The 15,397-nt window shown below is 44.7% G+C and overlaps 1 protein-coding gene across 1 annotated transcript in view; it reads left to right on the top strand.

The window, feature by feature from the left end:
- ESYT1 (extended synaptotagmin 1) overlaps window positions 1-15,397 on the top strand; it is a 481,007-nt gene that overhangs the window by 246,011 nt on the left and 219,599 nt on the right. The window contains exons 13-16 of the mRNA XM_086963895.1: window positions 2,134-2,229; window positions 3,297-3,368; window positions 13,952-14,038; window positions 14,136-14,285. Of these exons, the coding sequence (XP_086820021.1) occupies window positions 2,134-2,229; window positions 3,297-3,368; window positions 13,952-14,038; window positions 14,136-14,285 (405 nt within the window). The remainder of the gene's footprint in view (window positions 1-2,133; window positions 2,230-3,296; window positions 3,369-13,951; window positions 14,039-14,135; window positions 14,286-15,397) is intronic.

Here is a 15,397-nt window from a genome sequence, read left to right as displayed (position 1 = left end):
TTAAACCTTCACATTTGGAACTTGAGAGGCATACATCAAGTTCTTATTATCTGCCGCAGGACTTTCTTGACATTTTTCTCTTCTCTAGGAACCCTTCTACTATGCTCTATTTTATGGTAGTTTATTCATCTTTTGATCTTGGTCTACTGAGAGAGCTATTGGTCTTTGTAAGGTGATTCAGGAGCACACATGTTTGCATATGGTTAGCCCCTAGAAGAGCATTGTGCAATTTTTTCATAGGACACAGTTTTTTAGGTTAGATGATAACGTGTATATTGGATATCAAGGTCAGTAGCTTGATAAGGCCTTTAGGAAACAGACAATTTTGAGAGAGGTCTCTTTTGATAGGCAGTTGCTAGTAAGGAGGCTCCATAAGATTACATGCTCACTTCACTAGGGAACTACAGCACTCTTAAGAGATGTTCCTGTGTAACCCTGTGGTGCACACAGTGCTTTCTTTTGTTAGGCACTATTGTTTGGTTTTCTGATGACAGAGCAATGTCATTTTAGTAGGGTGATGTTGCAATCCCTCCTTTTTTGAAATTTCATCTTTATTTCTCCTCTCCCCTCCTTTTGTGTTTTGCTACGGGAATGGTTCAATCACTGAAGTTACGAAATTACTCTTTAGAACTAGTCACTTATGTTTGCTATTGTTTTCTGGTATATACATGACCTCCTGCAGATTTCTTGTGACTTTCACATTTCTCCTCTTGAGCAGATATTTTCTTTACTACTTATTTTCATTTTGACTCTGTCCTCTACATCCTTTGCCTTGAGGGGGCAATGTAACAGTCTTGGAACTGGAACGAAGTGACCATTCGCCGAGTTTCTTTCATGTAGGTGATACTTCACTTTAAACGAAGTTGTGTGGCTTCGTCTGAGATGTCACAATGCCACTTCCTATGTCCTTTGATGTACGTAGTTATGGAAGGTTTCTGGATCCAGTCTTGTATCTGCGAAGGGTTTTAATGAGGGATCATTGGGGTGCTACTGTATTCATCAGAAACAACATTTGTTTGGAGGGCAACAGGCCTGCCAGAGAACTTAAAGGGAAAATGAGTAGCCTACCCAATTTCATACCTCCCAAATCAGCACACAAGCAATAGAAAAGTATAATAACAGGGATTTACTATGCCCTAACCAGTTATAGAAAATATGGACTAAAGTAGTCCTTATTATAATCCAAATAGTAGCAAAGGAAAGTAAAATCACAGTGGAGAATATAAGAATACCAAACGGTATGGTCCTCCATTTATTCTCAGATCTACCGAGCTATGTAAAACGTCCCTTCATACCTTGTTTCAATCCACATGAATGGGCCACTCTGTTATTGGCAAAAATGTTGTTGAGATTAGCACAGCTCTCAGACATTTAGATCTCTCCTCTCATTAGTAGACACAAGATTATACAGTCTATGTGTCAACTGCAGGGGCCGGCATAGCAGCCCATTACCAGGCACTGGTGTTTGGTAAGCCATCGGTAGGTGAATGCACATACCAACCTCTTACTATGCTCAGTCACTTAGTGATTTGTTCCAGTGCAAGGTGGCCTGACAACCACTTGTTATAGATACTTCTCACAGGAATACAGTGAAACAATCATTAGTAAATCACAATACTTTATATATGGAAGAGCATAATTGACATACGTAATTTTCTGTTAGCATTAACTTTTTGGCACTATCTTATTGTTGTGACTATGTACACAGCGGAATATAGTTGTGTAGTATAGACTTATACCTTAAAAAGTAATTAGAATGGGTTATTAGTGAGCTACTAACCCCTACAAAATGAGGTGTCACAAATCATATAGCATGCAGAAATGTATTAAAGAGCAATGAAATGAGGAAAGAAATCCTCCCCCTGAAAACCACATTACAACTTGACAGAATCTTTGCTGAGGCCAGTACACTGGCTATTTCATATTGTGCAGGACAGGGCCCTAGCACATATTATGCACATGGTACACCATACTAGTAACCAAGTGGGTAATACCTTTTGTTCCTTAAACCTGTATTAGTGTTCAATCTCCAGTCTGTGTGTAACAAGTTCTGAGAATGAGGGGCGGCTCTTCACCTTACTGGTGCGGGGATGCATTGGCTCATCACATATCCTCTCCTTGCTGCTTTCACAGGTGCTCCTCAGGAACAAGGAAGTCACTGCCAAGACCCGTGAGGAGCCTTCATCAGCCTTCCTTGCCATTTATCTTCACAAGGCAGAAGACCTTCCAGTGAGTACCATTACATTGGCAATGTATGAGGCAACTCAAGCACAAAATGTTCAGGAGAATGCTGTGTTCCTCATTGTTGCCATCTTACAAGGTTTCACATGCTGGATTACAGTATATCAAGGTAAGGGTCTTTTTTGGAGTGGGTAGGGTGAAATTCACAAGTACGTAGCAATCTACAAAGGATATAATACACTACACTTTGGGTAGGGTCAGAGGCCAACGTTTAAAGACTCAACAGGATATTTAGCCCCACTATAAACGTATAAACACAACATATATCCCGGGGTCTATTGGTAAGGAACACAGATACTATAACTACCCAAGACTCTCTCAAAATAAATCCTAAATAAATATAGAAAAATGTTATGGATTCCCATCGCTCACCGTTCCAGGTAACATGCTTCATCATCTGGGTGTCCTTGAATAGGGCTTCAAACCCACCCTATTGATGGAGGAGCCCAAGGATGTTTTTGAGTATTAGGATTAGTACAGATGTGAGCTAACATATTATAGAGTGTATGGGAAAAGTGCAGTGCAGAAGTAAATGTGAAGTTTAAAATTGAAGCGTGATCAGACCACGATATATTCTTGTCTGCCATGATCAATAGTTAAAAACAGTGCAAAAGAACAGTTTCAACAGATAGCTGTCCATAAATAGTCAATCGGTCAACATGTTTCAGCACCTATAGGTAAGTATACACCCAGTGCTTTCATCATAACTTATCAAATATTGATGCTACTGCAATAGTGAAAGAAGTGAATAGAACATAAATGTGAAAAGTACCATAAAAAATCTACTGTGAAACAATACAACCTTATTACTTGTTTCTCACAGTTCACAATTCTTGTATCTCTTGGAGGATCTACAAGAAATACAAAGAAGTTACATAAAAGTAGACCAACACTTGTCACAATCTGTGTTTCTTACTAATAGACCCCGGGATATATGTTGTGTTTATAAATCTACAAAGGATACCAAAGGTGCAAGAGCATAGTTGCTCATCATTCATTTTATTTTTTCTCATCTGCTAAGCTTTCCTCACACCCTCTTGGTCTTTTGCTTACAGACAAAGAAGTTGGGAAAGAATCCGAACCCCATGGTACAGTTTTCTGTTCACGACGTGACGAAAGAGAGCAAGGTAATCTTCTGAATACAAGTACGGACAGGGACATGCATTTGTCCGAGCACAGCTGGCCTTTGCAGCATTTGTTGTGAGATCATGCATAGCTGTTGGAGCACCACTGTGAGAGCTGTTGATAATCGTGTGGGAGCTCCAGCAACAGGGGATTTGGGAGCTCCAGCAACAGGGGATTTGCAGGAATGGGAGCTGGAGAGCTGGCATTGGGGCAGCTGCAGTGAATTATGTTATCATGCTAGCTTCTTTTTGTAACCCGCTGGGAATGATCTGATTACTGGTAGTGAAGGACATTTAAAGACGGTATGAGTTCTGGATGTTGGATAGCTACAATGAATGATTTATAAAAAATGGCTTTGGAGGTCTGGTGCCAATTAAGTTAGTGCTGGTCATGAAAAGCTTATTATAGTAAATGACTGTTGAAAGCTGGGTTGCTCAGTGGCGCGAATTCTTCCACCACCATGCAAAATAAGCTCCTAGCAGGGGAAGCCCTGCTTCTCCAAAACAGCCTAACCTACCTCTTAGTGGTGAGGAACTGAGATGAAATCGTCCTTCAGAGAATGCATGTTAGGTGTCATCAGTACCAACACAACACTTGAGTCAATAAATCACTCCATAAGGCTCCCAAACCAATTTAGTTAAAGTAAACAACATTTTAAGACGAACATAAGCGCAAAACGACAACATTTGGAACAGTCACTGCAAACATGTACGATTCCACACTTCTGTGTGTTCTGCAAGGACCGTCACAGAAAGCGCCTTTCTGACAGATACTTTTAACCGCAGATTATAGGAAGCTGGCTTTTTATGTAGTGTACTAAAGAGAGGTACACTATGTAGAAAGTTTAGACGACCCTTATTGGCATACAGGGTTTAAATTAATATCTCAAATGCTCTCTTTGTAGTAGTGTGGGTGAGCAGTTTAGGCTTATTAGAGGTGCAGGAAGCTGGCTCTTTATATAGTATACCAAAAGAGAGGTGTACTTTGCAGAGTCCAAGTATTCCCTTTTGAGTGGACAGAGGCGTGCTCTAGCAATCCCAAGGTACTCTTTTAGGGGGTAGTGTGATTGAGCTGCCTTAGGCATATCAGAGAGGAGTGTTAGACATCTGCAAATACACACAGTCAATAAATGGTACACCCAACTCAATAAGGGGATCCACACCAATTTAGAAAAATAATACACAACTTCATATATATTTAGGCACCAAAATCAATACGATCAGGAAAGTAAGTTTTGTGATGGAAATAATTTTAGTTTTTAAAAGTCTGCAATTTTCATAGGTGGCAATTTTATCCTATGGAGGAAAAACAAATACTGTATAGAAGTTCTTTAAAGCGACTTACAGGACCAATCCTTTAGATTTAAAGTGAGTACTGGGCAAGGTCCAAGGCAGCACCAGCAGGTCACCTCCAACGGCACTAGGACATCCGGGTGCAATGGTGCCAATAGCGTTGGTTGTTAGTCAATGGGGATATGTCTGGTCAAAAAGAGACTTCAGGTTAAGCCTGGAGGACCAGTCAGATTGACCCAACAGGGGGGCTCAAGTCTTGCAGTACTTGAGAACATGGGGACACCTTTGCGTCTCTTCTCCGTGGGCCAGGGGCACCAGGTGCATAGGTGCTTTGCAGCTCCGCGTTTTCGTCACTGGGGATACTCGCGGTAGAGGGGGCCTGCACAGTGGCTACAGGCAGCATCAGGAAGTTCACAACGGGTAAACCCAAGGTAGGCTTCGGGTCTGGAGGGCTGGGGAACCGCATTGGCACCGTCAGCCCACAACAACTCGGGCTTGGAGCGACGGGTGCAGTGGTGCTGGCTGGTGTCGGGTTTACACAGTCTGGAGTCCTCTCAGTTCTTTCTTTGGTACCTGCAGGGTGAAGAGGAACCACTATACTGCTCCACAGGAGTTCCCGGGTTTTAATAGACGTGCTGGCAGTACTCCTAGGCTTTTGGAGGCACAGCAGCTTGCAGGATGAGTCGACTTTGGCACAATTGTTGGGAGTACGCAAACAGGCCAGGGTTGGCTCCAAGTCAGTTGCTTCTTCCTCACTTCTTGCTTTTCGTGGCACTTCAGTCCTTTTGAGCAGTACCTTTGCGCAACGGTAGGTGGTGCCATGCAGCTCCACACTGATTCAATTCTGCTCCAGTAATGACGTGTAGAGCCTATATAGGCACAGCTCGTGCTAATGTCAATTCCTTCATTTCCACGCCACCATCCTTAACTACCTCTCATCTTTTTGAGACTGGTTTTAACCTAAAAATGTTTCAGTTTACAAAGAAAGTGTCTCATCCCAAAACAACAGGATTCAACCCTGTAAGTACTGTCACAAACAACTGTCTGTGACAGATCCTCTTCAGATTTGCCTGGGGTTGAGCCATGACTCTAAAGCCTGCAGTAATTGTCCTTCGATGAGCCTGAATGCATTATGAAATCTCGAGGCGAACCTCTATATCACCAAACACTGGAAGACTCCCCGACGAGACAAGTCAATGGGTCCGTCCAGGTCCCATTCCCAATCCAGAAGTTGTAAGGAGTTGCTCCCGAGGTACATTGCCGTCACACTCCCAAGTGTTTGGGTAAGTCGGAGGAGTAGGGCCCTTCCTGTCACTCGTAAAATTCTGAGAGGTGCAAGGGCTACACCATGCCTCAGATTCTCACACCTAAAGTTGATCAATGTCACAACCCAAGTTTCCGTGGCTGTCTGCAACACTGAAGCAGATTGAAGAGTTCCTTGAGGCCATGCTGTGACTTTTCGGATCCTTACCGACTCCCTCTGACATGCCTTCAGGCCCCAAGCTTAGTGGTGCAGGTGTCTCTCGAATACCTTCCTGACTACTCCCCTATAGGGATTTGAAGCATGTGGACAACTTGCTGTTGCAGCAACAGGGCAGGGTTCTACACCCAGGCCTTCTAAATCTCCATCTTCATGCATAGAGATTGAGCAGCGACAGTTAAACATCTTCGACTTTTCCCCGGAGGTGATTGATGTCATCGTGGCAGCCAGGCCTTTCTCGACAAAAACAGTATACGCCTGTCATTAGGACACATTTATGGTTTGGTGCGGAATACGCCAGATTGAGTCACTCCAGACCAAGTTATCTGACATTCTGTTGTTTATTTTGTTCCTTGCACAGCCAGACTTTGCTCTCGGCACAGTTAAGGGGACCTTTTGGTTCTTTCTACCTTTTTACAGTTGTCGGACCAGCCCTCAGTAGCAACTCCTTTTCATGGGCTCCATGGTGTAGTCTGCCACCTCAATCCCCAAGGACCCACTGCTAAATTAAATGATTACAATAATTTAATTTACCAGTGTGCATGCAAACACGACTTTCATATTTACATGAACTCTGTAGTGTGTAGGTCAAACCTCTCAGCCTCTCCAGCAGGCTTCTGATAACAGGAGGGCGAAGATGGGGCTGAACCACGATCCAACTGCAAAGTTTTGTTTGAAAACCCAGCACTCTGTAGATGGATGTCTAGGTTGCCCGGGCGAGGGACATGGTTCAACTATAATCCCCCAACACAGGCACAATCTGTTTTAATTAGCAGACATACTGTGCATGCCTCCTGTAGCCACTATATCTGCTAAAACGTGGCTGTCAGGACTCAGGTAAGTGCATCCCTGTGGCCAGTGAGGAGCCACACAGTGCACCAGGTGCAGGATCTCAAGCATTGTCTCCGCTTCTGATAGTGTTGTGCTTCCAGTCCTGTCATTCAGAAAGGACTGTTTGTAAAAAGTGTCATAATCACCCATGAGGGGGGAAGGGGCGAGGGAGACCAAGGTAGAGTGGAAGGGTTGTTATTTGCACATAGTTATAGCAGCACTATAGTACAACTAGATTGCAGTAACCATAACAACCAATTGTGCACTGAAAGTGTTGGTGTGAGTGAACTGCGCAGTGACAAGTGATTAGAGAACAACGTGAGGCGGCAGAAAAACAGTAAAAACAATCATTTCTAGCGGTCAAACATATGATTTTAATAAATGCAAGTTTTTTTGTTTTTTGGAATAGTGCTGTTTAGGATAAGAAAGACAATAAAGGAATAATCAGAATAAGTTGGCCCCCAAAGGGGGGAATGTAGGTGGATCACACGCTGCAACTCTGTTGCCCAGGGGCTCAACTCACTCGATGAGTGGAACACAGTTATCACAAGATGTTAGAACCCATACTTTCTGTTCATTACTCTGTCCCTGCTACCCAGAACCTTGTGGTAACTGTTGAGACATTGTTCTTTTTGTTATTCAGCTTACCCGGTCTCAACTGGGGCAACGGGTTTACTCCTGTATCTGTTTTCTTCTCCCTCTCGCTCTGTGTGCAGGGGCAAATGTCAGTGTTGTTTCTCTTTGTATATGTATGTGAAAGTGGGGTTGTGAGTGATTGAGAGAGAACGAGATTGAGTGAGAGTGTGTTAGTTTAATGTGTTTGAGAGTGTCAGTGAGAATGATAGAGTAAGAATCAATGGACGAGAGAGTGAATTTGAATAACAGAATGAGTAAAACCGTGTGAGTGAGCTAGTATGAGTGAGGGGGGATTGTGAGAGGGAGTGGGAGTGTTGTATCAATGGTGCATCAGGTGCAACCATGTCTCTTTTGCAACTGCATTGGCTGCCCTATTAAATCAGAAATCCTGTAGAACAGTAGTTCAGATCAGAGCCCCTGTACACCAGTAGGTTTGAGTGAGGGTCAGTGATTGTGAAAGTGTGTGGAAGTGCAATTGTGAGTGAGAAACTGAGCAAGTGAATGAGCACAATTGCATGTGAGGGCACCAAAGGCAAAATTTGAAAACAGTGAGGTGAACCCGTGGCATCCTTCTTGCCAAACGTTGTAACACCGTTCAACGCAAGTCAAGCCATCACCCTGCCGGCGTTATGTGCTTCTTCTCACCTCTCTAAGCAGGAGGAGACACTCCATCGCTTGGACCCAAAAAGAGTACTGAGTTTTTACATCGATGTACCAGAAAATACTGGGTGGATGATAAGCTCAGTGTGAAGTTCTCCAGGGCAAGAAAAGGCAAGCCTGTGCAGAAACTGACCATTTCCGGCTGGATCGTGCTCTGCGTTAAGATCTGCTACACATCGGCCAAAAACCAGCCTCCAGATGTCCTGTGAGCCAGTTCTACCAGGAGCAAAACTGCGTTGGCACGCAGAGTTCCTGTCCTGGACATCTGCCAGGCAGCTATGTGGGCGCCTCTCCATATATTCACAATGCACTACTGTGTGAACACCCAGGTTCGCAGAGAGGGGCACTTTGCCCACTTGGTCCTACAGGACTTCTTGGTTTGAGCCAATTCACCAACCCACTTCCTTATAGGTACTGCTAGTGTACCTATTCAAAAGGTGACAAATGTGCTGTTAGACGTCTCTTCAGAAAAACAAGTAACTTACCTTCTGTAACGCTCTTTCTGGTTAAGACTCGATCTAACCACAGATTCCTCACAGACCCTCCCATCCTCTCTGTGATTTGGGCTCTACCCTTTAACCCTTTCCATGCTCATGACGAGCTCAGCTCGTCATGATGCACGGTTGAGCTGTGCTGATGACGAGCTGAGCTCGTCATGATTAATAGGTATGACGAAAAGTCAGCATAGGAGGGGAAAACACCTAGCAGTCAAGGTGTTAATAAGATTCCAAGTCTAGGAATCTGCATGATGGCCCAGCCAGTTGGCTGGTTTGACTCTGTATTTGAGGGAGCAAACAGCCTCGAAAGCAACTGATGTCAGCACACAGGAGTGATGCCTATATAGGCTTCACGTCATTTCCAGAGCGGAACGGCGTCCTTGCAGAGCCATAGAGCATCACCTCCTGGCAAACAGAGGTACTGCTCAAAAGTTTCCGTACTGAGTCGGACTCCTCGGGAATATTCAAAAGTTGAGGAATCTGCATTTAGATTGAGTCTGTACCAGAAAGAGCATTACTGAAGGTAAGCAACTTGTTCGTTACTCACATATAGCCACTGGAGACTTACACATTGCTAGCACTCGCAACAAACATTTTAAATTCTGTCAAGGACACAGAGACGAGGATTATGCTTTTCTTTCTTTACTAGCTCTAAACAGCAGCCAATCTAAACATTAGAGAATCAGTAGAAAATACTTATGTAAACTACACATCCCATGCATCCCTTATATCACACCCCCATACCACAGTCCACCAGTCATATACTACCACAGGTTCCCTCATTTGAGAGACACCATCTTGACTGCCTATTTCTTTGCAAAGAAACTCAAAGTTAGCAAGATCTGAAGAACCAAAGCCAACGCCAATGGAACAGCAGGGACTGCAAAGCAAACTTGATGGCAATTCATAGGAAAATGAAATCTTTCCAGGAAAACAGGGTCTGTCCAGTCACCATGAAGCAACTCTTCACCAAGATCATCTCACTCCTGCTTGCGTTCCGATCCTAAAAGTAGACAATACCTCAATAAACAGTGGTCTGCTTCCTTACAAGATCTTGAAATTCAAAGTCTATAAAGCTTGTCTCTTGTAGGGAAAATGGAGATGGGGAAGATTAGAGGACTGAACGTAGTTCTGAAGGAGCCTCATTCTGTAACCCTGGAAAGTATAGAGAACCCAAGCGCTAGAAAAAATTTATAAAATGTCAAATTCTGCCTCACAAGGAAAAGGAATTCCCTGAAAACTGAACATTGAAGAAGGCTTGAGAGCCAGATGCAACACCTCTGTTGAAGTGACCTCCACAGCACCTTCATCTAGAGGGGAAGAAGCCAGCTTGAGAGGCGTCCTCCCTGTTCCCTCGACCTCGAAGCCCGGAACCCATCTGGGGCCTTTGTGTGAAGAAGCGGTGAGCCAAGGACCTGAAAGAAGTTCTCGAGGAAGGTCTATGCCTTGTCGAGGGTGGTAAATGTGTTCACAAACTTCCCAATATCCTTTACGAAATGATCCCAAAACGACTTCTCTTTCAGACATGGCTAAATAAACAAGTTTGGGATCAATCCTTATCAGAACTGACCTTCAACTCTCCGAAGAGATTGCATAGGTGACGTTGCCAAGGAGGCACACCAACCGTTGGGCCCAACCGGAGAGGACCTCAGGGTTCACATCTCTGCCACTCTTCTGAGCCTCGAGGGCAAATTTCAAGATTTATGCCAAGGGGCCAGAAACGTCAAGCAGCGTGTCTTGCAAGGCTATCAAGACCGTTCAATACCCTTCTTTGGGTAACAAGCATATTTCTTTAGGAAAGTGAGCATACTCTGGTCTATGTCCGGAATTTCTGCTGTTTTATGCAGCAGGTCAGGTCTGGGACCTTTCGCTCTGAGGCAGTTATGCACCTCCTTTTCAAACCTTTTGTGTGGATGGGCTTGCATGCAGTAGGCCACCACAGGGGCTGGTGTCCAGTTCTATGCCCTCGGATGGACAATATCGGCCAAAATCCAAGGGGTTATGAGGAATGGAAGTAAGAGAACTGCCCGGGAGGGGGCTTGCAGGACTCTTATGTTTGTTGCCCAGGGGTATGCTAAGGTCAGAAACGAGGGAAGAAAGGGGGTAGAATCTGAATCATGGTGAGAAAGGTCCTTCTTTGGGTCACAAGACACCGTCTTAACACTCTACGTATGTCTACCCAAGATGTCCTGTGACAGTCCAGTAATGGCTCAGCATGAGGTCACTCTGCTGATTTAGACTGGGGGGAACCTGAGAGTGCTGAAGAGGTGGACGGGGAGAGTTCTTCTAGCGTCCAGCAAACTTGTCAATGAGTTGAAAGGTCACTGACTGCTCCTTACCCAAGGAGCGTTACACAGAGTGGTCAATGACCCCCACCAGTCCATCATCATCATAATACCCTTCATCCTCCTCTGGCCAGTAGGCCTCATTTTCGTTGTGGTCAGAGGGCTCACAGTCAGACTTAATGAGAAATATAGGGGTGGGGAGGGGGCAGAACAAAGAGGTGGCCAGCAAGGCCACAGATTAAGTACCCCCAGAGGGGAGCAAGAAGAAGCAAGGCTTAGCGAAGGCCTGAAGCACAGGGGAAGCACAAAGTACAGGGTCCAAATGTTTGCAGCCCTCAGGGATTCCGCTGTACAGGGCGTTATGCGGGAGCAGTAATATGGAGCCACTGTTGTTACAGCCTGTGGGAGAGGTGCCTCATTGCAGCAGTGGAGGGACTCTGCGCAGAGCAGCTGAGTGTGTAAAAAGCACTGGCAGCATAAACATGAAAACGGGGACTACGCATGGGTAGCCCAATTGGGCTATCTGCGAACCCTTCGCTCCCAAGCGGAGCTGCTGAAAGAGGAAGCAGCCTGCCAAAATTGAATGGCGGCAGGCGCTACGTGTGTCAGCAGAAACTGTGGGGGGGGGGGGGGGACGCTGTGGGCAAACGACTCAAGCCAACAGCCGATCAGGCATCCCAGAGTAGAAAAGGTAGGAAGCGCCAGGCTCACCCGCTATGAGGGGTTTGAGCACCAACTAAGAAAGTAATGACCGCATACATATACAAAAAACATGAAGAGAGCAATCAAATGAGTAGAGCAACAATACTCAGAGAGACACTTATCTGACTGCAGTGCATCAAAGAAAGATAGTGTCTCATTTATGGGATGACAGTGACAGGATATGATTGGTGGGCTGTGATGGGGTGTGATAAAAGGGATTTATGGGGAATGTATAGTCTACATAAGGTTTTTCTTCTGTTTCTCTTATGGTTTGATTGGCTGCTGTTTGGAGCTAATAAAGACAATAAAGCATAACCTGAGCATCCGGTCCTGACACAGAATTCCTTCCGCTCCAGTAGCACAGCATTTCTTCCAGCTGCAGGCTACCTGCCTTTAGTCGGGCCGAGTAGCAGGATGGGAGTCAGTCACTTTGTGCAAGCACAAATCACAGCTTCTAGATGTCACAGAGTTTCTTCAGAGTTGTCCCTGGTCTTGTCTCTGCACAGTAGACAGAGGACCAGATGTACAACCCTTACATTTTGCGGTAGCAAACGGGCCGATTTCCAGTTTTCAACCACAAACAAAGGTGGTACATCTGGCCCAGAGTCTCTTCTGGTCCTTCCGAGTCTGTCTAAGCCAGTAGACAGTGCTTCCACCTTCCCAGGTGTAAGTTCTGACCTTGGTACGAACATCAAAGACTTTGGCTTCCACCGGATAGCTCTTCTTTTAAATGCTGGTTCACTGTAAAAGTTGAACAGTTTCAACAGAATTTTCCCAAAGGTCAGTGCCAAACCAGATATAACTGGTGAACTGTTCTGCATAACAGGAAGAGCCTTTTTGGTGCCTTGTTGAATCCCCAAGGGCCACCAGGAGATTAGTTCACTCTGATCCTCTGTTAGAAACACACTATTTTTGGTATTAGCAGTTACATTTTTCTCACAGTGTTCTAACAGTCTCCCCTCTTCTTCCACATTCTGCACCACATACATTTGCAGTCTGGCTGTCTTCCCAACGTGTTGTGACTACCAGACGTGTTCTATGTCTAGGGAGCACTCACATGGATTGGCTTCAGTGGCTAACAGACCACAAACAAACTCCAACTTCTTCCTTCTAGTTTTTGCCCAAGTCTTGTCCTGCATGATTAGGCTGTAGACTTTCCACATAAAGTATGTAAGTGCAATTTAGAAACTTTTATCTCAGACACGATCAGGTATAAAACATCACAAGCCCAGCAGAGGTGGGGAGATGCTCCTACGTTGATCCTCTTCTTCCAGCTACTCCCTAGTTTACCACAGGTTTATGACTTATTCATAAAATTCTGTAAAGTGAGTGGTCTGGTTGGAACTTTCAAAATGTCACAACTGTTAACAGTAAAAAATGGAATGCTCCCTGAGAAAGCCATTTACATTCCATCCCTCCTATGGAAACAATGCTGGTCTCGCCAAAATTGGTTTGGTGACCCCTGACCATAAATCTCCTTGGAAAAGCAGGCCTAAACCACACGTCTCCAAATTCTGCTATCCCTTACTCATTTCATGCTTCACTGTATCAGCAGGCCTAGTATTCCCCTTGCTCATTCCATTGCTGTTTCATCTAAGTTCATTTAAGGGATGTGGTGTTGACCCCCATGCCACCCCACTCTGCCATCTTTAGGCTGCAGGGCCCTGTGGGCCAGTGCAAAGGGAACCAGGCCCAGCTCTTTTGCAGCTCCTTCATGGAAAGAACAAGCAAGGTGTGCCTGAGAAACTAAAAAAAGTAAATTTACATACAATTACGATAAACATATAACACGTCTTAAAATGTCTCTTCACATTTTAAGGGACGCTTATGAATTGAAAATCTGGTTAGTGATTTCTCAGTGTGCAGCTTCACAATACCTGTAGTTTCTAACAAAGAAAAATCAAGGAAACCAATCGACAAAGCAGATTTTAATGTAGTGATCTATGAATGATGTCTGTGGCGATCTGCCAGTAATTATGTGAATGCGCTTGGTGAAGGATATGTTGGGAATAATGTGAGTTCTAGTTTTGGGTTAGCTTCAGAAAATAGCTAAGAATGGTGACTGTAGGGTTCTGTTGCAAATAGTGTAAGAGTACTGGCTTTGTGTTAGCTCTAGGCCAGAGTATAGGAAATGTATTTGTTTCCCTTTGCCACACACACTGTGCATGCATTTACTCAATGAATCTTTCTTCGCACCCACAGAATGTCCAGAACACAGTTAGCCCTGTCTGGGAGCAGCCATTTGGCTTCTTTGTCAGTGATCCACAGAGCCAGGATTTGGACATCCAGGTTTGTTTCCTGACCATGGTATTACTCCTTTAACTGGGCACCACCATCCAAAAGAGGCCCTTCACCCAGCTATTCTTCTTTGTTTTTCTCATTACAGGTGAAAGATGAGGATCGAGAAGTCACTCTAGGCTCCCTGAAGATACAGCTGAGTCGTCTGCTAATTGCTGAAAACATGACTCTAGATCAAGCCTTCCAGCTGGAGAAGTCTGGTTCAGGCAGCCGTATCTACATGAAGCTTGTCTTGCGGGTGAGTGTGAAAGGTCTTCACAGATCTGAAGCCAAAGGTACCCCAGGAAGTCTCATGGAGCTTTATTTAGTAAAACCCAGGAAATGGGAGAAATCTGTTTTTTTAATCCTGTCGACACTTATCAATGTACATTATGTGTGATCTGCAGTGCCACCTTTTCCAGATGTTTATTTATTTATTTATTTTTATTTAGGGAGTTTTGTATAGCGCTAGTCAGACCGCAAGGTATCGGAGCGCTTCACATAATTACAGAGCGGTGCAAAAGAGAGCAAACAAAGCAGAGCAAAGTACAATACAGTGCAATGAGACATTCAGGGTACGAATCACAGTAGGAGGAGGAGGGAGAGATCCGTTACATGGTTTTGGCCATCCCCGTCCGGGCGGGGAACCGAATCTCTTAGGACACTCCAGGCTGATCCTATCTGATAGTTAAGGAGCGATCAAGGAACAAGATTTTGAGCTGGCTTTTGGATTTAGGAAGAGAAGGAAGAGTTCTGATGTGGGGGGGGGGGGATAGAGTTCCAAATTTTGGGCGCATTCCCGGCAAGGGACTGGTCCCTCCTTTTTTGTTTTCAAGTTTTTAGTGGGATCAGAAGTAAGGTGTTAGAGCTTCTAAGGTTCCTGTTCTGACCTGCTTTTTATAGTTTGGCCGCTAGATATTCAGGTTTGCCTATGTGAAGGGCTTTGTGGGTGAGGCAGGCTGTTCTAAAGTTCACCCGCAATTCTATTGGTAACCATTTGAGTTCTTTTAGTGCCGGAGAGATGTGGTCAAATTTCTTTATTCCAGTGACCATTCTGGCAGTCGCGTTGAGGGTTGTTTTCAGAGGAGCAAGATGGATTTTGGGTATTCCGGAGAGGATTGCATTCCCATAGTCAAGTCTTGACAGTGCCAATGCTTGGGTGGCTTGTTTGAGATCATTGGGTGGAATGAAAGGTTTTATTTTGCTTAGTAGCTTCAGATTAAGGAAGGCGCTCTTAGCCGAGATCTTGATGTGTTTGGTCAGGTCTAGTTTGGAGTGAAGTGTGATGCCTAGTGATTTGACGGAGGCCGCTAGGGAGAGATTCTCACTGAGCGTGTCTATATCTTTTAGCCATTTGATCATTTGTGGGTT

The sequence above is a fragment of the Lissotriton vulgaris genome, chromosome 1_1 (assembly GCF_964263255.1).
Source record: "Lissotriton vulgaris chromosome 1_1, aLisVul1.2, whole genome shotgun sequence".
Taxonomy (NCBI): domain Eukaryota; kingdom Metazoa; phylum Chordata; class Amphibia; order Caudata; family Salamandridae; genus Lissotriton; species Lissotriton vulgaris.
The sequence above is the reverse complement of the archived record's forward strand: the minus strand, read 5'-3'. Positions and strand labels throughout refer to the sequence as shown.